At 54.5% G+C, this 17,907-nt stretch overlaps 1 protein-coding gene across 1 annotated transcript in view; it reads right to left on the reverse strand.

Annotated features, from left to right (window-relative positions):
- The window catches only part of QSOX2 (quiescin sulfhydryl oxidase 2), a 30,880-nt gene that overhangs the window by 5,992 nt on the left and 6,981 nt on the right, over window positions 1–17,907 (reverse strand). The window contains exons 4-12 of the mRNA XM_041725227.1: window positions 10,239–10,339; window positions 8,676–8,724; window positions 7,731–7,836; window positions 7,499–7,589; window positions 5,748–5,893; window positions 4,166–4,300; window positions 3,811–3,940; window positions 1,813–1,935; window positions 468–618 (exon numbers count right to left, since the gene is read on the reverse strand). Coding sequence (XP_041581161.1) covers window positions 468–618; window positions 1,813–1,935; window positions 3,811–3,940; window positions 4,166–4,300; window positions 5,748–5,893; window positions 7,499–7,589; window positions 7,731–7,836; window positions 8,676–8,724; window positions 10,239–10,339 — 1,032 coding nt within the window. The remainder of the gene's footprint in view (window positions 1–467; window positions 619–1,812; window positions 1,936–3,810; window positions 3,941–4,165; window positions 4,301–5,747; window positions 5,894–7,498; window positions 7,590–7,730; window positions 7,837–8,675; window positions 8,725–10,238; window positions 10,340–17,907) is intronic.

A 17,907-nucleotide genomic window follows, 5' to 3' on the forward strand; every position in this document is an offset into this window, starting at 1 on the left:
AGTGAGCAGGAGAGGGTCTCTTCCCCACAAAGATCCCCGATGAGATGCCAGCCTCGGCTAACACTGGGCCTGCAGGGTCATGAGGTCTGTAGCTGGGGACCCTGATCCAGCTACACCTGGGTTCCCAGCCTACAGACACTCTGACATACTACTAAGCCATGGGGTTCTTTGTTATGCAACAACAGGTAACAAACACACAATTCCAAGTATGCTTCACTCATGTTCAGGCTTTTGATAAAAGCAGGTGTTACCCTGCAGATTCCTGGCTGTGTGCACTCATTCCTGCACATCAGCCATGCACAGGTGGGTGAGCTCTGAAGTGCCTAGGGCCTGCAGAGGAGTGCACCAAACACCTGAAAAGATGCTCCCTCCACACTCCTTAGCATGGGAACCTTTGGCAGCCCTGGGGACATGTCCCCTCACCTACAGCTTCTTACATGCCCTGGGCCCCTGTGGGGACAGTTTACCTGTGCCGTCCAGTGCCTCTGGATGGGTCCCAGCTCGAACAGTCAGAGTGTGGAATAATTTCCAGAGAGAACAGGTGTAACCCCTGAACTCTGGTCGGCTTCCTTGACATCCAACCCACTTTATGCGATTAATAAGAAATATTCCAGAAATCTGCCAGGGGGTGGGGAGGAGAAGAGATCAATAAATTGTTAAAATTATAATAGTTGATGATAAATGTTCTCTGGGTGCTGGTTACAGAGTGTACATTTATCAAAACTTTGTCAACCGTACATCTCACTATGTGTGTATATAATTGAATACCAAACAAACGAGAGAACACTTTACTAAAGGAATTCTCAAAATAGGGGGACGTGGCCCAGGCCTTTCCTTTCTGTCCCCCAGAGAGGGGGGTTCGTGTGTGTCTGGACAAAAGAGCTTTATTAAGGGATCAGGATCGTGCGTTAGAGTCCATTAAACCAGCCCTGCTGGGGAAGGCTAATAGTAGAAAACCTCAACTGTCCAGTGAGTGTCCATCAGAGCAAGCATGGACTATGACTGCACGGGCAGGAAGCCAAGGCCCTAACAGCTCGGGAGCCACGTGCCTGCAGCCAAGCACAAGCTTCCAACACTCAGCCCATGTCCACGCCCTGTGTCTCCCAGCCAGTGGGCACAGGGCTTGTCCCTGGGGCCCAAGTATGCAGCTCCTACAGGGAATGGGCATGCAGGACAGACCCTATACCCAAGGACCCTGTGCTGGCCTCTAGCTCGGGTGGAGGTCAGGGGGAGGTCAAGGCAAGCACTCGGCAGTGGTCTCTATGCTGCTGGTACAACACGATGTCTGTGAGCACACCTGATGTGGACTCCTGGGGGCATGCATACTGCCCACGGAATCAGCCTAAGGAGCCACTGGGTTTGCTTCAAGTCACTAACACCTCTGGGTGCCCACAGGGGGCAGGTCGAGCGTGGGTGGAAGGGAGGAAACCCTCACCTGCTGGCAGCTGGCCTGGTGGCAGCTCTGGCAGGGCCTCCATGCTTCTCATCGAGCACATTGCTTTATTAGCCTTTTTAGTATAACATTCATAAGTTTATGAAAAATTTAACACAAAAGCCCTCGTGCTGCACTGCCTGAGAAAGCTGCCCATCCTGTCACAGCAAATAGGGGCAGTAAAATCCACAGGGCGCACCTTAGAGGGACCCGGGCAGCTCCTGCCACGAGGTGTGTGTTGGGATGACAGGCCAGGGCGGAAGGCCACATGTGTGTGGCTTCCTTCTTTCCCAGGGGCTGGGGCTGGGTCCCCAAGCAGGGAGGACACAGACCACAGGGGCTGGGTGTGCTGTGAGTTCTGGCAGGAGTGCTGGGCTCACCCGCATCTTGTTGTTGACGAGGTCGAGGATGGCGTTGTAGGGGATCCTGTCGAGGGGGAGGTTGGCCAGCCACTCCTGCAGTGTCTCCAGTAGCTTTCTGACTGGTGCACGGCCAGGGAACAGCTAAGCAAGGAAGGACTGCACTTAAGACGCCATCCCTTGGGACCAAAGCCAGGTGGGGTTGGCCTGACCTGGACCCACTGGGTCAGCTGGGAGAGGTCTTAGGGGTCTCACCTAGGACTGGGCTGGGGCGCTCTCCAGAGCACAGAGCAGGGGGGGTGGGAAGAGCTGCAGGCAGGCTTCCGGCCAACGGCTTCCCAGCTCGGCGCCCCAGCCTACAACTGCTTCACAGTGACAGACGACAGGGCCACAATGTGCCTTATTCATCACATTGTCAAGGACTCTGCAGTCCTTTCTGAAAGCACTATCTACTTAGGAATTCCGCGCCTCCCGTGAATGAGTGCCCATCCCGCCTGCTGCCCTTAGTGCTCCCTCTGCTGCCCCTTTGCTGTCTAACTGCAGAACTATGTGGAAAAAATGCACATCCCACTGAGGCTTTCATGCGAAAGTGTGCAACCTGCTGGTTAACTAAACGTCTGTGCCAGCTGCACAGCTGCGGCCCTCACAGCCCAGAGAAGCACCCATTCGGCAAACCCAGGGGATGCGGCCCTTCCCAGAGGGACTCAGACTTGATGTAGCCTGTTAAATGTGCAAAATGAAGTCCACCCAGAGCTCAGAGGGCTGAAGGAGGCCTGCTGTGGCAGGGAGCCCAGCTCAACTCGTAGAACCCCAGGTCCCACACGGGTCACAAAGAGCCGCTACCGACTTGCCAGCATCTAACCTCCACTTGCAGCCAAGCTTCAGAAAAACTGCTAAGAATAATTTATGGCCGCCTTGACCTACAAAGCTCTATGCCTAATGGAGGTAAAGGACAAGGACCCGAGCATTGGGAGTGCAGAGGGAGCGAGGACCACACAACGGGACACACGTCAGTCTACACAACCTCCCTTTCTTCCCCAGAAACACATCATGGATCTCATGACTCCACTGCAGGCTCAGCTTCCTTCCTTCCATTTCAAAAGTCATAGAATATGAGTGTTCAACACACTATTCAAGTGAACAGGAATCATTCTGTCAGATAACTTACCTAAGCAAAAGACACCCTTTATTTATTTCTAAAGATACTATTTTTAAATAAATTCTACATTCAGTGCAGGCCTTGAACCCACAACCCTGAGACCCAGAGTCTTAGATTCATTCCACCAACAGAGCCAGCCAGATGCCTCAAGAGAAGTCCTTGAAAACTGAGCTTCCGTAACTTCTCGACAACGGCACGGCTGTGGTGCCTGACACAGGGACAAAGGCCTCTGTCCTCAGGCCACTCTGACTGAGGCCTTCCCCGAGGTGAGAGCACAGAGGAGCCCCAGGCGCTTCCTGGGGAAGGGTGATAACCTGCTTCCTACTGCTGTAGCCCAAGGAAACAGAAGGCCTCGGATTCTTGGCCCTAGAGCTAAGAGCTCCTGGGAAAGGTGACCCGATGGCCACTTCCCAACTGATGCTCGTGCACCACCGGTGATGGTCCCCGCCAACGGGCCACAGTCTGCACATGGATGGCTGATAAGCGGCTGCCGCTGCTGCCCTGCCCACACACCTCCTCCCACCCTTTGCAAGTGTCCTCTTTCAGACATGTCATAGTCCCAGCCCTGCCTTGACACCTTGTGCTGGTGTCTTCCTAGGCCTGGTGTCTCGGGGTCACCAGGTCAGCAGTGATCTGCGCTCTGTTACATCCCCGAGGCTCAGAACCAAGTAAACGCGCAGCAGGCACGTGGTGAGCAGGGGCTGCACAAAGGCCAGTACGGGCCTGGGCAGCTGGAAGACAGAGCTGCCATCCACCTGAGGTCGGGGTCCTTCCCTGCGGAGCCCCGAGGGCGCCCTCTTGAGCGCAGCCCCCATCCCGTGGCACCCCACTCGTCACAGCCTGGCTCAGACGCTGCACACCTTGGCGAGGACAGTGACGAAGTCCTTGAGTGTTTGTAGCTCGGCCCCTGCCAGGGACCTGTGAGTGGCCAGCTCTACCCTCAGCAGGTAGTGTAGCCCGGACTCAAGATCCGCAGTGTACAGCTTCGACCTGAGGGCAAATACCATGAAGTCAGCTGGGAACACACCCCTGCCTGGCTCCCACCTGGAGGGACCCCCGCTCCCCACAAGGTGACACCATCAACTCTAGAATAGCCCAAGGCTCAGGGGTGTGTGTGTGTGTGTGTGTGTGTGAATCCCACCTGCAAAGGGGCTGCAAGCTGCCCAAGCACGCAGCCACGCCCCTGGGCAGCTCAGGACCAAAACGAATACCTGCCTGTCAAATTCTCTCCAAATGACAACTTCAGGATTTTCTTCTTTGTTGGGCTTTTCAGGCAACGAAATCAATTTTTTCCTCACATCCGGCAACGACTTCAAATAAGAGGAAAAAAACGATCGGAGGGGCTTCCCGCTGCGAGAAAGGGGCCAGTGAGGGCACAGGTCAGGGTGCCCCCAGAGGCCCAGCCCCTCTGCAGGGGTTTGAGCAATGTGCCTGTCACCAGGCACCCATGTCCTCCACAACTGAGGGAGTTTGTCCAGACTCCCAGCCCACCCACTCTTTGGGGACTTGCTGCAAGGGTTATGGGTAGAAAAGCGGGATGCTGGCAGTACAGGTGTTGGGGGGCTGGCCCTCCACCTGAAAAAGTAAGACGAAGCCACAAATAACCCAGTCAGAGCTGCGGTAAGTACTAGGACTCATTTTTGCTCAGTGGGGATGTTGAGATGTTTTGTAAAGCTGGTATGAGCATCAGCCAGAAACGTTACACCAACTGGGGTTTGCAGCACACCCAGGAGCCCTCGTTGCAGTCTGCCAGCCCTGAGGGACACCAGTGGTCAGGGCTGTGGGGACCCTGGACTGGATAGAGAGGAGCATGCACTCTGAGGATGTGTAAGGCCACTACCGAGCACCTCCAAATGGGCTCAGGGCTCACCGCCATCCAGGGCTCATTCTCATTCCCAAAGCAACAATGGTGAAGAGGTGGTACAGGTGTTGCTTTTAATATAAAAGGAGCATTTTTCCTTAAAACAAAATGGCATTTGGTTCAGGGAAACTCCGCTGAGAATAACACCTGCTGTCACAGTGGCGCTGGATGCCTCTGCCGTTGGGCCAGAGCAGGGCATGCAGGCCCAGGGCTTGGAATGTCCAACAAGCTCACTTGTGGAGCATGACATGAGTGGCCCAACCCACAGAGGTTGCCATGCCCACCCTGTTCCTTTTTTAAATATTTTATTTATTTATTTATTAATGAGAGACACAGAGACAGAGACAGAGAGAGAGAAAGAGGGAGGCAGAGACACAGGCAGAGGGAGAAGCAAGCTCCATGCAGGGAGCCCGACGTGGGACTTGATCCCGGGTCTCCAGGATCAGGCCCTGGATCAAAGGCGACGCTAAACTACTGAGCCACCCGGGATGCCCTGACTTCTGGTTCTTAAGGGACTGGGGCATGTCTGAGGCTCTGGGGAGGCCACTTCTCAGCTAAGCCAGGAGCCCGGGGATGGAGGAAGTATGTCCTGGCTGGGCTGTGTCCCAGTACATGGAGACTCATCGAGAGCAGCCTAGGCAGTGCTGGCTAAGTGGACACCTGCGGGCCAGCAGGCTGGGTGGGTGCCCCTGGGGGTAGACAGGTCTTCCACACCTACAGGAGGCTGGGGCCACGGCAGACACCACAGGCCTCAGGATCCTGTCTCACCTTCTTACCTGTGACCCTTCCCAACTTTGCTTCAGGTTGTTCACTTTTTAGCAGCGCCCGGTGCACACTGACGGTGTGAGGTGGGCTCTGTGGTCTGGCCCAGGGGAGGCTCCCACACTTGGAGGGGTTCCCCAGATCCAAATACTCCTGAAGCCAAATTATACTTACATGTTCATTAATCCACGCGTCCCATTTGGGTAAATTAAGTAACACGAAGGAAGGGAAGAAACACCCAGTTTCCCCAGGAAGGCCTCGTCCACGTCCAGCACTCTCTTTACCACAATGTTCTCGTACGGAAGCAGGTCTAAGATCACCTGGGGAAGAAGAAAAGAAATGTCACCTAAACTGTGGATGGCCAGGTCTCAGGAAACATCACCTTGATGAAGTGCAAGGCAGCGTGGGCACAGAAACAAGAAACATCATGTGGAATACATCTGTGTCCACCTCCTCTCTGAGCCAGACCGACACTCCCATCTTCACTGTCACTGCACTCTCAGACAACTGAATGAGGCGTGTGCAGGCCAGCACAGCAAGCTCGTTCAGCAGGCTTACAGAGCACTGAAGAAAGTGTGTATCCATAAACCGGTTCTGGGCATCCTAAGCCAGACAAGTGCAGGCACCACCACTCATGTACATAGGGCTGGCTATGACCCTGGCCCTGAGCCTGCCCTAACACATGTGGCACGTGCCCTGCTAGTGGAAGGCTAACAGTATCCCCTGGACAGCAACACAGCCCTGGCCAGCCAACTGAAGGCCCGCAGGCTGGGGGCCAGCTGAACCTTCCCTCAAGCTGGCCCTGTCCAGGCTGAAGGGACGCAATGAAGGATACACAGCAATGGCATCTCAGGACCTAGAACAGTGAAACAGACCCTGGCATGCAATCAGGTGCAGAACCTGCACCTCTTGACTTCTTTCCTCAATAGAATCAGCGTATCTTGAACCAGGGGCGTTGCTGAATGCATGGGCTGGAGTGACTGCACTCGAGCCCTGCCACAGAGCGCCCCTAGGTAATACTGCAGCCACCTGCCCTGGGGAGCAGTCCCTGCTCAGGTCTGTGTGTGCAAGTGAGAGGGGCAGCCTGGGGACAGTCTGGGGGGTGTCATGTGAGAATGCTGGGTCCCGTGGCTAGGGGCTCCTCTAGCCCCCCACTGAGAATCCCGATCAGCCATGGATAGGTGGGATGATGTCACTACCAAACTTGGAGGGCACACGTCAGATAGCTAACATGTGCGGCCTTTGCCTGCGTACGCAGCAACGAGAGCTCCTGCCAGCAGCATATGACTCCCACCTCTGCTCCCAGAACTCACAGAGGAGGGGAAGAGAGCCAGCAGGCAGGCAGAATGGTGAGTGGGGAGGAGGAGGGGTGGGCATGAGCATGGGGGTGCAGCCCCATGGGCAGGCACTTCCTCCCACCTATGAGGGAAGTCCCGTCATCCGTGCTGATGTCTGGTACCAGAGGCAGAGGCTTCAGACCCCCATGTGTGAAACGAGAGCAGAGTATCATTCCACTGAAGAAACAATGTTTTACAGAACCTTGGATTTGTCAAAAAAGTTGAGCGTTCCCAATACAGCCAAGAAAAAAATCTTTTTTTTTTTTTTTTTTTGCCAAGAAAAAATCTTGATGGTGATGCCGACGTGTAAGAAATAAAGAAGGCAATGGGCCCTAAAAGCCAGGTCTGGGGGGGGTCCCCTCTCAGCCCCACATCAAGGATGAGGCCACAAGCCTGCCTGCTTCACCCCCAAGGCCCTTCTCACAGTCTTCTCTGCGAACCGGCTGATCTGCTGAGTGACACCATTACATCCCAAGAACTAATGAGAGCGAAACCCAGGAATGCCTCTGATCAGGAGGAAGCAGTCATTCCCACAGAGGAGCCCAATCACAGCATGCAGGTAGAGGGGGAAAGACACAGACACAGTACCTCACGTCCGACGTAAGAGCTGTTGTTTTCAAACAGGATGGCCACATAACGGCCATCACGGTTGCCCATGAGAGAAAGGACGTCACTGGGCCTTTCAAGAGAGACAAAGAGGCATTTATAGCTCCCAAGAACAGCGAGCTGGCCATCATACATGGGCTTCCATATCACTGAACGCAAATCTGAATGTTACAAAATTTAATTCCTAACATTCCCCCATTTTTACACTACGCACGGAATAGGGCCCAGGGGCGGGCAAGCCGGAGGCCTGTCTGCGTCTGTGTGATTCTGCAGGAAGTCGATCATTGTCCGCCTCACGGTCTGCAGCTCCCGGTCAGGCCCTGTGGGGAGGTATGCCGCTATCACAGCCACATCTGCCCCCCCCACCCCACAGTGCCTCCGCTCAGAGCCCTGGAGGGCAAGGCCTGAGCATGGGGAGGGCCCATCGATGAGTGACTGTCTACCGAGGTGGGTACGCATGACCAGAGACCACAGGGTAACTAGCGTGGAACAAATGGGCACAGGAGCCAATCTCACAAACACAGTGTGGAGATGCAGGCCAGGGATGCCTTGGTGCCATCTCCACCAAGTTCAAAACAGGCCCAGTGACCTGTGATGGAGAACCGCCACCACTGTGGACTGGCCTGGGCACTGGCTGCCCGGGGGGCTCTCTCATAAAATTCAGGTGAGCATGTGATTTGTGCCACTTCTCTGAATATTTTTTTGAGTAAAAGAGTTTACTTAAAAAGAAGAAAAAGATTTCAACATGATATTTGCCAAGGAAGGCACGACACAAAATAAAAGCCATCACCGAAATTATGGGTGTTTAAAAACTCCTTAAGGAAAGGCAGGTCGCTGAAGCTAGTGTGGAGCACGCAGACCCCATCACGTGGGATCTCTGGGCTCTCGCATAAATCCTTGCTTTAACGAGTTCATGAGGCAACTCTGACAGAAACATACAAAGCTCATGTCCTTACCTTTATTTTTTATTTTATTTTTTAAAGATTTTATTTATTCATGAGAGACACACAGAGAGAGGCAGAGACACAGGCAGAGGAAGAAGCAGGCTCCATGTAGGGAGCCCGACATAGGACTCGATCCTGGGTTTCCAGGATCAGGCCCTGGGCTGAAGGCAGGTGCTAAACCGCTGAGCCACCCAGGGATCCCTTCATGTCCTTACCTTTAAAATGTTCTCCAGTGGTAAAGTCCTTGGTGAATGCCTTGAAATACTACGAGGAAAGACATAGGACAAGTAAGCAGCAGCCTGACCTGGGGTCTGGGCAAACATTTCATCTTTAACCTGACCAGAAAGCTTATGTTCACTGATGACGAGCTACCCGCTTCTAGGCACATCTGCGGCATATCTTGAATCTTCCCAAGCAGACTCCCCATGAGTGCTCAGTACCAACTGGGGCTCTGTCCCCAGCAGGACTAGAAGTCAGACAGTGCGGCAGGTGCTTTCCCTAGCCCCCAGCACCCATATGCATCCTAGTGGGTGGCTTGGGCTCAAGCGACATATAGGGAGGGTGACAGGTACTACAGAGCATCTTGGAGCAGAAGAAAGCGTTAAAATTAATCTCTTCTAGCGAAGAAATGCCAAGATGGAGAGCTGCAAACCAAGTGAAGAGACTCTCAGTTCTCACAACTGAAAGGTCAGTGTGGAGAACACATGCAGGGCTCCTGTGAGTCAGGAAAAAACCTGCAACTACCCAAGAGCAAAGGGGCAAACAGTAGGAGCAAACAGGGTGATGCAGGGCTGGTGAACAGAAGACGTGGCTACGATCACACGCGTGGGGGGCAGAAGGGGTGTCCTTAGGGAACCGAAGCCACACCCAAGGGTGCGGGGTGCTTGTGGTAACCCCCGCTCATCAGGAGAGAGGAAGCCCAGCGCGCACAGCTCGCACAGCATCCTATATGTGCGGCTAAAACAAAATACAACTCTGACAAGAAGGCAGACAGCAAGCAAAACTCCAGAGAAGTGTCACTTGCAGGTGGAGGCATGGCCGCCACAAAGCCTGGCTGGTGAGCAAAGGGAAAGCATCAGGCCCTGAGCCACACACAGCACAGGTGTCAGGACTGGAAGACTGGGGCCCTCCGAGCTTCCTCAGAGGCTTTCTAGGATGTAAATACCATCCTGAAGCATTCGTGGGCCCACATGGAACACACATGGGCGCGCGCGCACACACACACACACACACACACACACACAGGCACAGACCCTGCATGCGCCTCTTCAGTAGTTTCTCAACAGATCTGTTTATTCTCTGCCCCCAGTGGAAGAAAGGGGTCAAACCCGCATGCAGGGCCACCCTCAGGCCGCCCACCAGGTGTCCCTCTGACAACCCGACCCGCCATATACACAGTACGTGGAGGGGACCCAGCCTGACATGGGTCACACACACAGGGGAGCGGGGAGGAGAGACCCCCACCCCCGGGGCTGGCCCATGCCCACCGGGTCTGCACACTGCAGACCTCCCCGTCTTCTGCTCCTGCTGTGGAGTGGGTATGAGTGGGGGGCTGGGTGTGCATGTACAACACCCCCCAACAACATGGACAACCCAAGAGGGCGGAACAGGAGGATGTGCAGATACATTCCTGCCAAGTTCTGGGTTGCACGCCCCTATGTGCCCAAGCATAGGAGTCACACACAATGCCGCAGGAAGGTGTCCCTCGGGTGGAAGGGAGGATAGGAGGAGAAGGGAGAAGAGAAGGAGGGAGAAGGGGGGGCGGGGGGGGCGCTTACCCGGAAACTGGGGTAGAAGTGGATGTCGTAGGCTCGGCATACCTCGTGGTTCTCCTCCTCCGCGCAGTCCAGGGCAGCAACGCGGATGGCTGCAGCCCAGTCTAAAATGTGAGAGTGTGACTTTCAGGGTGGGGCTGGGCCTGCGCCCCCCCATGGGACATCGATCAAGTACCCACATGCACAGAACATTCCTGTGTTGGGCTCGGAGAGAGGGACGAAGCCTCCGTGGGATGAGGGGTCTCCCATCGCAACCACATGGCAAACAGACCTCTGCTGAGTGTGCTGGCCACCACAGGCCTCCCACCAGGGCCAGGAGAGTGCCGGCAGACGAGGGCACGTTGAGAGAGAACGGTCCCCAGCACTCGCACAAACAAGAACCAGCGCTGCAGCGTTGGAGCAGCAGTCCTTCCAGGAAGCAGTTCCTACCTCCCCTGGACGCCTCCCACAGACCCCCTGAATGCTGGCACCTGTCCTGGGAGTAGAACAGGAGAAGGTTTAAATATATATTCTGCCTATCTTTGAAGGTTTTCTTATGGGAATGTCACCACATGTGAATACCATAGAGGTCACACCAGCTCTGGCCAGGCTGCTCGCTCCCTCCAAGCTCCCATCGACTTCTGGAACCGTCCCATCACCAGGTCACAGCCAGCAGTGGCTGTAGTAAAACCAAGTCACATGGAAACACTCTCTACTCAGGACTCACATCTCCCCACGTTTCTCTGGTCAGGAGACCATGACCGTGTCAGGTCATCTACTGCTCTGCGATCCCCGGTACTTCCTGTCAAAGACCCTGGATCCTTCATCCGGTGGCCTCCCAGCACCAGGGCTGTGCTGACGGCACCCCCATCCCTGATCCTGTACCTACATGGAGACTGAGTCTGATCCTCCGGGGAGGTGGCTTCCCAGGTGGTGGTGTGCACTTCCACGAGGAGGTGGGTGACCCCTGGCTCCCTCCCTTCTCACTGACAGCCACCAGGAAGACACAAACTCCAGATGGGCGGCTGGTCGTCCCTGCTTCGCATATGGTCGGGGCCCCTCTGTACAGAGGAACCCAGCTCATGGCAACCCTGAGGCTCAGAGCACACAGGAAGGGAAGTGCTTGGCTTGATCCTGTGGTTGCCAGTCTCAAAGCATGGCTTCCTGAATATCCTCCAAAAAGTGAGGTTCTCTCTTTACAAGATTTGATCCCTTTCCCTAGGATACGTGCAAACAGCTCCCGACTCCTTAGGGGACAGCCTGAGGAAGCAGGACAGGAGCACGGCAGTCTGCAGACACACAGCAGCAGAGTACTCACAGCATGAGAAGCACCCAGGTGTGGCCCAGTGGAGGCAGGTGGGGCATCAGGTGCTGACACCTGACAGAGACCTGGAGGAACCGGGCCACCTGAGGGATGGGCAGGTCCCTCCTGGGCTCCCAAGCATGTCACTGCCCCTGAGAGGCTCTGTGCTGCCCTGCATCCTGACAGGACACCACGGGTTTAAACCAGTAATCTGGCTGAAAATTACATCATAAACGTTTTCTCTGCATACTGGCTATGATCTCGAACTTCAGAGGTTACATTAAAAACATGCCTGGAAGGAGAGAAGACACCGGTCATGACGAGATCCCCAACACAAGGGCTCCTGTACGTTGCCAATTCCATTTTTGCCAGTTTTCCATCTAACTCACTACTTGTGCTAAAAAATATTCCCCTTTTTCCTCTGCCCTTACACATTTACCAGTTATCATTAAAATTGGAAGAATCAAGTGAAAAAAAGCCACAGCTGATTTTCACCCCAAAAACCAGTACAGTTCCACTCATGTTGCTACCCTGAAACCAATTCGTGTCCTGGGACCATTTCAGACGTCTCAAAACAAGAATCACAGAACCTTCCTGAACCACAGGTCACATCTTCCCGGAGTCTCGAATTACATGGAACTAAGGAAGAACAGTTAATACTCTCATCCAATTAGTGTAGCAGATGGTCCAGAGCGTGGAGCTCAGCACGGTGCCAGTGGCGCCCTCCACTGCATGTGGCCCCCTCCAAGGCAGCAGCCCCCCAACCTCTATAAGGCACCTTCCACTGCAGTGGCCCCCACCCTGCACACGGCCCTCTCCAAGGTAGGGGCCCCCCACCCTGTATACAGCACCCCCCATGGCAGTTCCCACTGCCCTGCCGGGGGAGCCTTCTCCAGCCTGTCATCCTCACTTCTCTTCCCATTCATCTTGCAAAGTGCCTCCTCTTTGCTACATTGTCCCTGCCTCACAAACACAGGATTTCACCATTTACTGGGAATTTCCATGACATGCTGTCATTTCATGCTTTAAAAGAAAAAAAAAAGCACCCACAGCCCAGAAAAAGTACGTAAGAAAATGAAAAACTGCCTCAAGGGCTGACACTGAGCATTCACTAGAATCATGATGAATAATCAAGCCAGATCAGAAACAGGGGGGAAAAAAAAAAAAACCAAACCAGAAAGAATGCACTCTGAGACGTTCACTGTGGTTTGGTTTTCACGGTAGGATTTGGTCTGACTTCCTAGTTTTCCTAATTTTTCTGAATAAGTGTGTCTTATGTATAGAAGCAAATGCATGCCATAATCCCAGGGTGGACACTGTGCTGTGCATGTGTGCCCTGCAGGCTCCTTGTTCTGTTTCCCAGTTCCCACCTTCTTGGAGTTCCTGGTGTAAAGAGACTCCAAACAGCACCCCACACAACAGACTCCATGGGTCAGGACACGGCAGGTGACAATGATGCTGAATAAAACCTGACCCAAGGCCACGGTGACACCAGCCACATTTTAATAACCCTCTGGAGTCAGATGTGGCACGAGAGACAGTGAACACACGAGCTTCGTGCATGGGGGGAGGAATGGCTGTCAACCCTGCCATCGCAACCCGGTAACCACAAAAGCAGGACTGGGTGCTGCTGTGCCCTCGAGAAGACTCTCTGGCACCCATGGCCTAGGCTCAGCCCGCAGCCCCAGATCAGAGTGAGGCCTTGAAACCGCCCCCTGGTCTCTGTGCCCCCTCTGCAGCCATTCCCACCCCCGACTGTGACTCTGTGACTCAGCAGGCAGTTTTGATGACATGGTCCCCATCTCATACACATGCCCCGCTCTGAGCAAGCGCGGGATACAGTATGTGTCCCAGGGCAGCAGCCAGGCTCCTGCACTCCCTCCAAACCTGCTTGCGGCCTGAGCTGCCCTCTTCCTTCCAGCTGGACTCCACCAGGCCCAATATCTGCGTGCTGGTCCCACCTACTGCTCTCCCACGATATGAAAGAAAACATTCAGATCAAGGTTGAACTATGTGACTCTTAAATTCCAACCTTGGTTGGAAGGGGCCTCAGAGGATGCCTAGCTCTCAGCAAGACAAGAACATCTGCAGGTAAGATCACTTCTTGTGTGTTATCGGAACCTTCCAGATGGAGCCCCTCACCACATATTTCATCAGCTAACCTGTACCCTTGTCTCTCCTTCATTCACTCTCTGCCTCAAGCCACAGACAGGTCTGAGCACACTCTTGCCCCAGGACCTTTGTACCTCATCTTCCTTGGGTGGAACACACTTACTTTCCTCTGACGTTTATTTGCTGCTTTTAAAAAAAAAATTAATTTATTTATTCACGCGAGACAGAGAGAGAGAGAGAGAGAGACAGGCAGAGGGAGAAGCAGGCTCCATGCAGGGAGCCCAACATGAAACTGGATCCCAGGTCCCCAGGATCATGCCCTGGGCTGAAGGCGGTGCTAAACCACTGAGCTACCCGGGCTGCCCTATTTGCTGCTTTATTCATCAATTTCTTTATTTTTTTAATTTATTTTTTATTTTTTAATTATTTTTTTTTAATTCATCAATTTCAACACAAATGTCACCTCCACAGAAGCCTGCCCTGATTCCCTGCCCAAGCACAGTTAAAAATGGCAAGAAAAGCTCTCCACTGGTCTTGCTTCCAAAACAAAGTACACTACGCAGTACTTTACAAAGCTTTCTTACCAAACCCCTACTGTGGCAGTCTCCTTGGTGAAATAGGCAGGATGCTACAGATGAGGAGGGTGAAGGCTGGAGAGACTAAGGAAACTGCCCAGGGTTCAGAATCACCTTGGCGGCACCACCACCTGTCACCCACCATCACGCTCACGGAACACGCACACAAAGACTTGCACGTTCTCCAAGTGCTTAAGCATCTTACCAGCACCGTGCTCTCCCTCTGCCCTCCACTTCCCTCCTCCCAATCCAGCCTGTGCTCCTCTGAACCCCACACGGTTACATGTGGAACCACCAACCACTTCCTCCACGAGCCTCTGTGCAGCATGTTTCCTTAAGTATATAGGAAACCAATTCTCTGGAAAACAACTTATCCTTGTGTTGCCAACATATTCTCTACCACTTCTCCACCTGACCATGGGCCTAACCATTCAGGCAGGAACCATGTTCAATCTGTGCTAAGCCCCACCCAGAGCCGCAGGGTGCAGCCGTGCCAACAGCACCCAGTGCAGTGACACAGCAGAAGCACCCTTTCCCACTCCCGGCACCCCTAGAGCTCACCTGACCAACTCCATGCCAGTGCGCTCTGCAAGGACAGCCTCATCACCTCTTGCATCTTGTGTAGGACTCAGTGTTATTTTTTTTTCTTTTAAAGATTTTATTTATTTATTCATGAGAGACACAGGCAGAGGGAGAAGCAGGCTCCATGTGGGGAGCCCAATGTGGGACTTGATCCCAGGACCCCGGGATCATGCCCTGAACCAGAGACACTTAACCGCTGAGCCACCCAGGCATCCCCAGGACTCCATGTTCAACAAGCCCACTGATCCGTGTGATCCCATTTCAGCTTCACGCCCAAGCCTGCGAAGTGACTGTCACCCCTCCTACTTTACAGGCGAGAGAACAGAGCGCCAAGGCCCCACAGGGTAGGTGAGGGGCTCCCTGCACTGCCTCCCTCGCCCTGGCCTCCGGGACACCCTAGCTACAAGGTAGGGGACCCATTGCATGTGGAGCCCCTCTGCCCCTGGCGGCCCTCGACACAGAGACAGCAACTAGGAAGGCACAGGAGTGCCAGGTGGCTAACCTTCCTCACCTTCTCTGCCCCTTGACATTCATGACACATGGAACCTGAGCATGCCATTCCAGTGGATCTCCACGCAGGGCACACAGGGTGAGCCACACATGACTGGCAGATCACACTTGCCAACTCAGTGCTGATGATGCACCAGCCCAGGGCAATGGTGGGGAATAATTCTCTGCCTGACAAAGGGGATGCCTGGCTGGAGAAGCAGGAGACAAGGCCGAGGCAGGTTGGGCTGGCAATGGCACCGGCACACAATGGGGCCCTGGGAGCCATCTGGGGCAGAGGCCTCCTCTACCTGCCATGCAGCCACACAGATGGCAGCAAGCTGGGACCAGGCCAAAGCCCCGAGAGGACCCTGACGGCTCTGCGCTGTGGGAGCAAGGCCGTTCTCAACCAGCCAAATGGTCCAGACAGGCCCCTTGCTTTTTCTGGTCCTCTAGCCTCCATGCGTTTCACCCCCCACCCTGCCCCCAACAGCCACACTACACGTCCTTCCGGGTCCTTCTCAGGTCACATCCTACCATGTCCTGGCCTCTGCCCCCTTTACTGAGCTCATTCCTATTGACCTGCCAGGTGCCCCCAGAGGGCCCTGTCCTGTCCCAGCACCAGCAGGCCCATCTGTAGCTGATAGACGGCAGCCAGTGGCGGATGACATGGAGACACCCGTCTAGAAGCAGACCATGCCCCCTACATCCTGCTCTGCCTCTTACCAGGTTTGGAGAATCTAGGCAACTTCTCAGTCTGTCTGCCTCAGCTGCCCCATCCGTAGAACAGAGGACACATAATATCGACCCTCTAAGGGGGTCAGATGGACAGTTGGGCTGACTGACAGCCACACATCCCACTCACGGCAAGGCCGGTAAGCGTCTGCTGCCAGAATGTGTTCTGAGCCCTCCCCATAGCCAGTGGGGCAGCAGGGGACCCCACACTCGTGTAAATCAACAGCAAACTCCCAGTGACCCTGGCAATTGCTGTGCTACCAGACACTGGCAATTGACCAGGGTCTGAGAGGTGGGGATGGGAGGGGAGACAGCTCCAGGTAGAGACCAGCAGGCAGCAGGGAAGACAATCAGTACCAGCAGCTCGAGTTGGGCTGGGCCAGTGCCTGCGAGGCTGAGGGTCTCGGGAGCAATTCTGTTCTGACATGCACAGAGGAACCAGACATACCTGCAACGCGGTGAGTGCACAACATCTCGCTGACGGGCAGTGCAGGGTCCTGGTAGCAGAGGGACTGCAGAGCGGCTGCCACCCCTCTTGGGGTGCAGGAATACCCAGGGCAGCAGCCTTCCTTGGGGCTCTGGCAGCTACAGCGAGCAAGGTCCAGACAACACTACTTCAGGTCTCTAGCCCAGCGCCCGATTCTGGGTAGACAGAGGGTCCTGCCCAGCCCATACCCCACAGCTGGTGCAACGTTCATATTCGGCCACGACTCTCAGGCCCCAGGGATTTTGGAGGAACTGGGCACAGGTTATTGGCACAGTAGCGACCTTCCCCCCTCCAGTACCCAGGACTTAGGGCCAGAGTGGAGGGCGGCTGACCCATTGCATGTGGAGCCCCTGAGCCTTCCCCACACGCCTCCCCCCTGTCTGGCCCTGGCAGCACACATCCCTCACCTACTGCCCCAGGCACAACCTCCCAAAATGCAACTGAAAGAGGCCCCTTGGTCCTGCACCTCCTTGCCCCTGGAAGCTGGGAGCCAGCTCTCCTCCCAAGGGTGCTGGCTACTTGCCCAGGCAAGAAGTCGGGGCAGCCAGGCTCGGGGGAGCACATGGTCTAGGTCACAGATGCTACTATGGGGAAAACAGAAGTGGCACAGACCACAGTCACCAGCTCTGGCTTTTCAGCCTCCAAAGCTCCTTCAACTTTCCCAGGCACCCAGGAGGTGGACCCTGCCCTTCTGAAATAGAGCACAACTGCTGGTGGCTTAAAAATGAAAAAGATAGAGCACCATGGTGGCTTAGTGATCGAGCATCTGCCTTTGGCTCAGGTCATGATCTCGGGGTCCTGGATCGAGTCCCACATCGGGCTCCCCACAGGGAGCCTGCTTCTCCTTCTGCCTATGTGTCTGCCTCTCTCTGTGTCTCTCATGAATAAATAAATAAAACCTTTAAAAAAAATTTAAAAGATAAAGTTTGGTTTCCCTAGGTTTTAACTACCTGCTTGTCCTCATCATAACAGTGAACAGGGCAGAGTTGCAATGTCACCCATGAGCGAGGCCCTTGGCATGCCGGATGCCGCTGGACGGCTCTGCAGGGGCTCCCAGAAAACCTCCAGCACAGGAGTCTTTCCTATCAGCCATCTCTGATAACTGAGGTGCTTGGTAAATCCAGCAGCAGGAGGGCTCCAGACACCACATCCACTGCAGCTAGTGTCAGGGCCTAATTTCCAAAAAAGCTAAAGGCAGGTCTCATACAAACACAGGACAAACAGGCCTCAAAAGTGTTCCTGACCCAAGCACTGAAGGACCAGGTCAGGGGTGCGTGAACGGAGCACACAGCCTGCCAGAACAGTAGGCTCCGAGACAAAGCTGGCTGATGCCCAGCAGGGCAGGAAGCCCCTCACCTCCAGGACAGAAGTTGTGTGCTCCTAGCAGATAAGGTGTGTGAGTTAACGTGTAGC

This window comes from Vulpes lagopus, chromosome 12 (assembly GCF_018345385.1).
Source record: "Vulpes lagopus strain Blue_001 chromosome 12, ASM1834538v1, whole genome shotgun sequence".
Lineage (NCBI taxonomy): Eukaryota > Metazoa > Chordata > Mammalia > Carnivora > Canidae > Vulpes > Vulpes lagopus.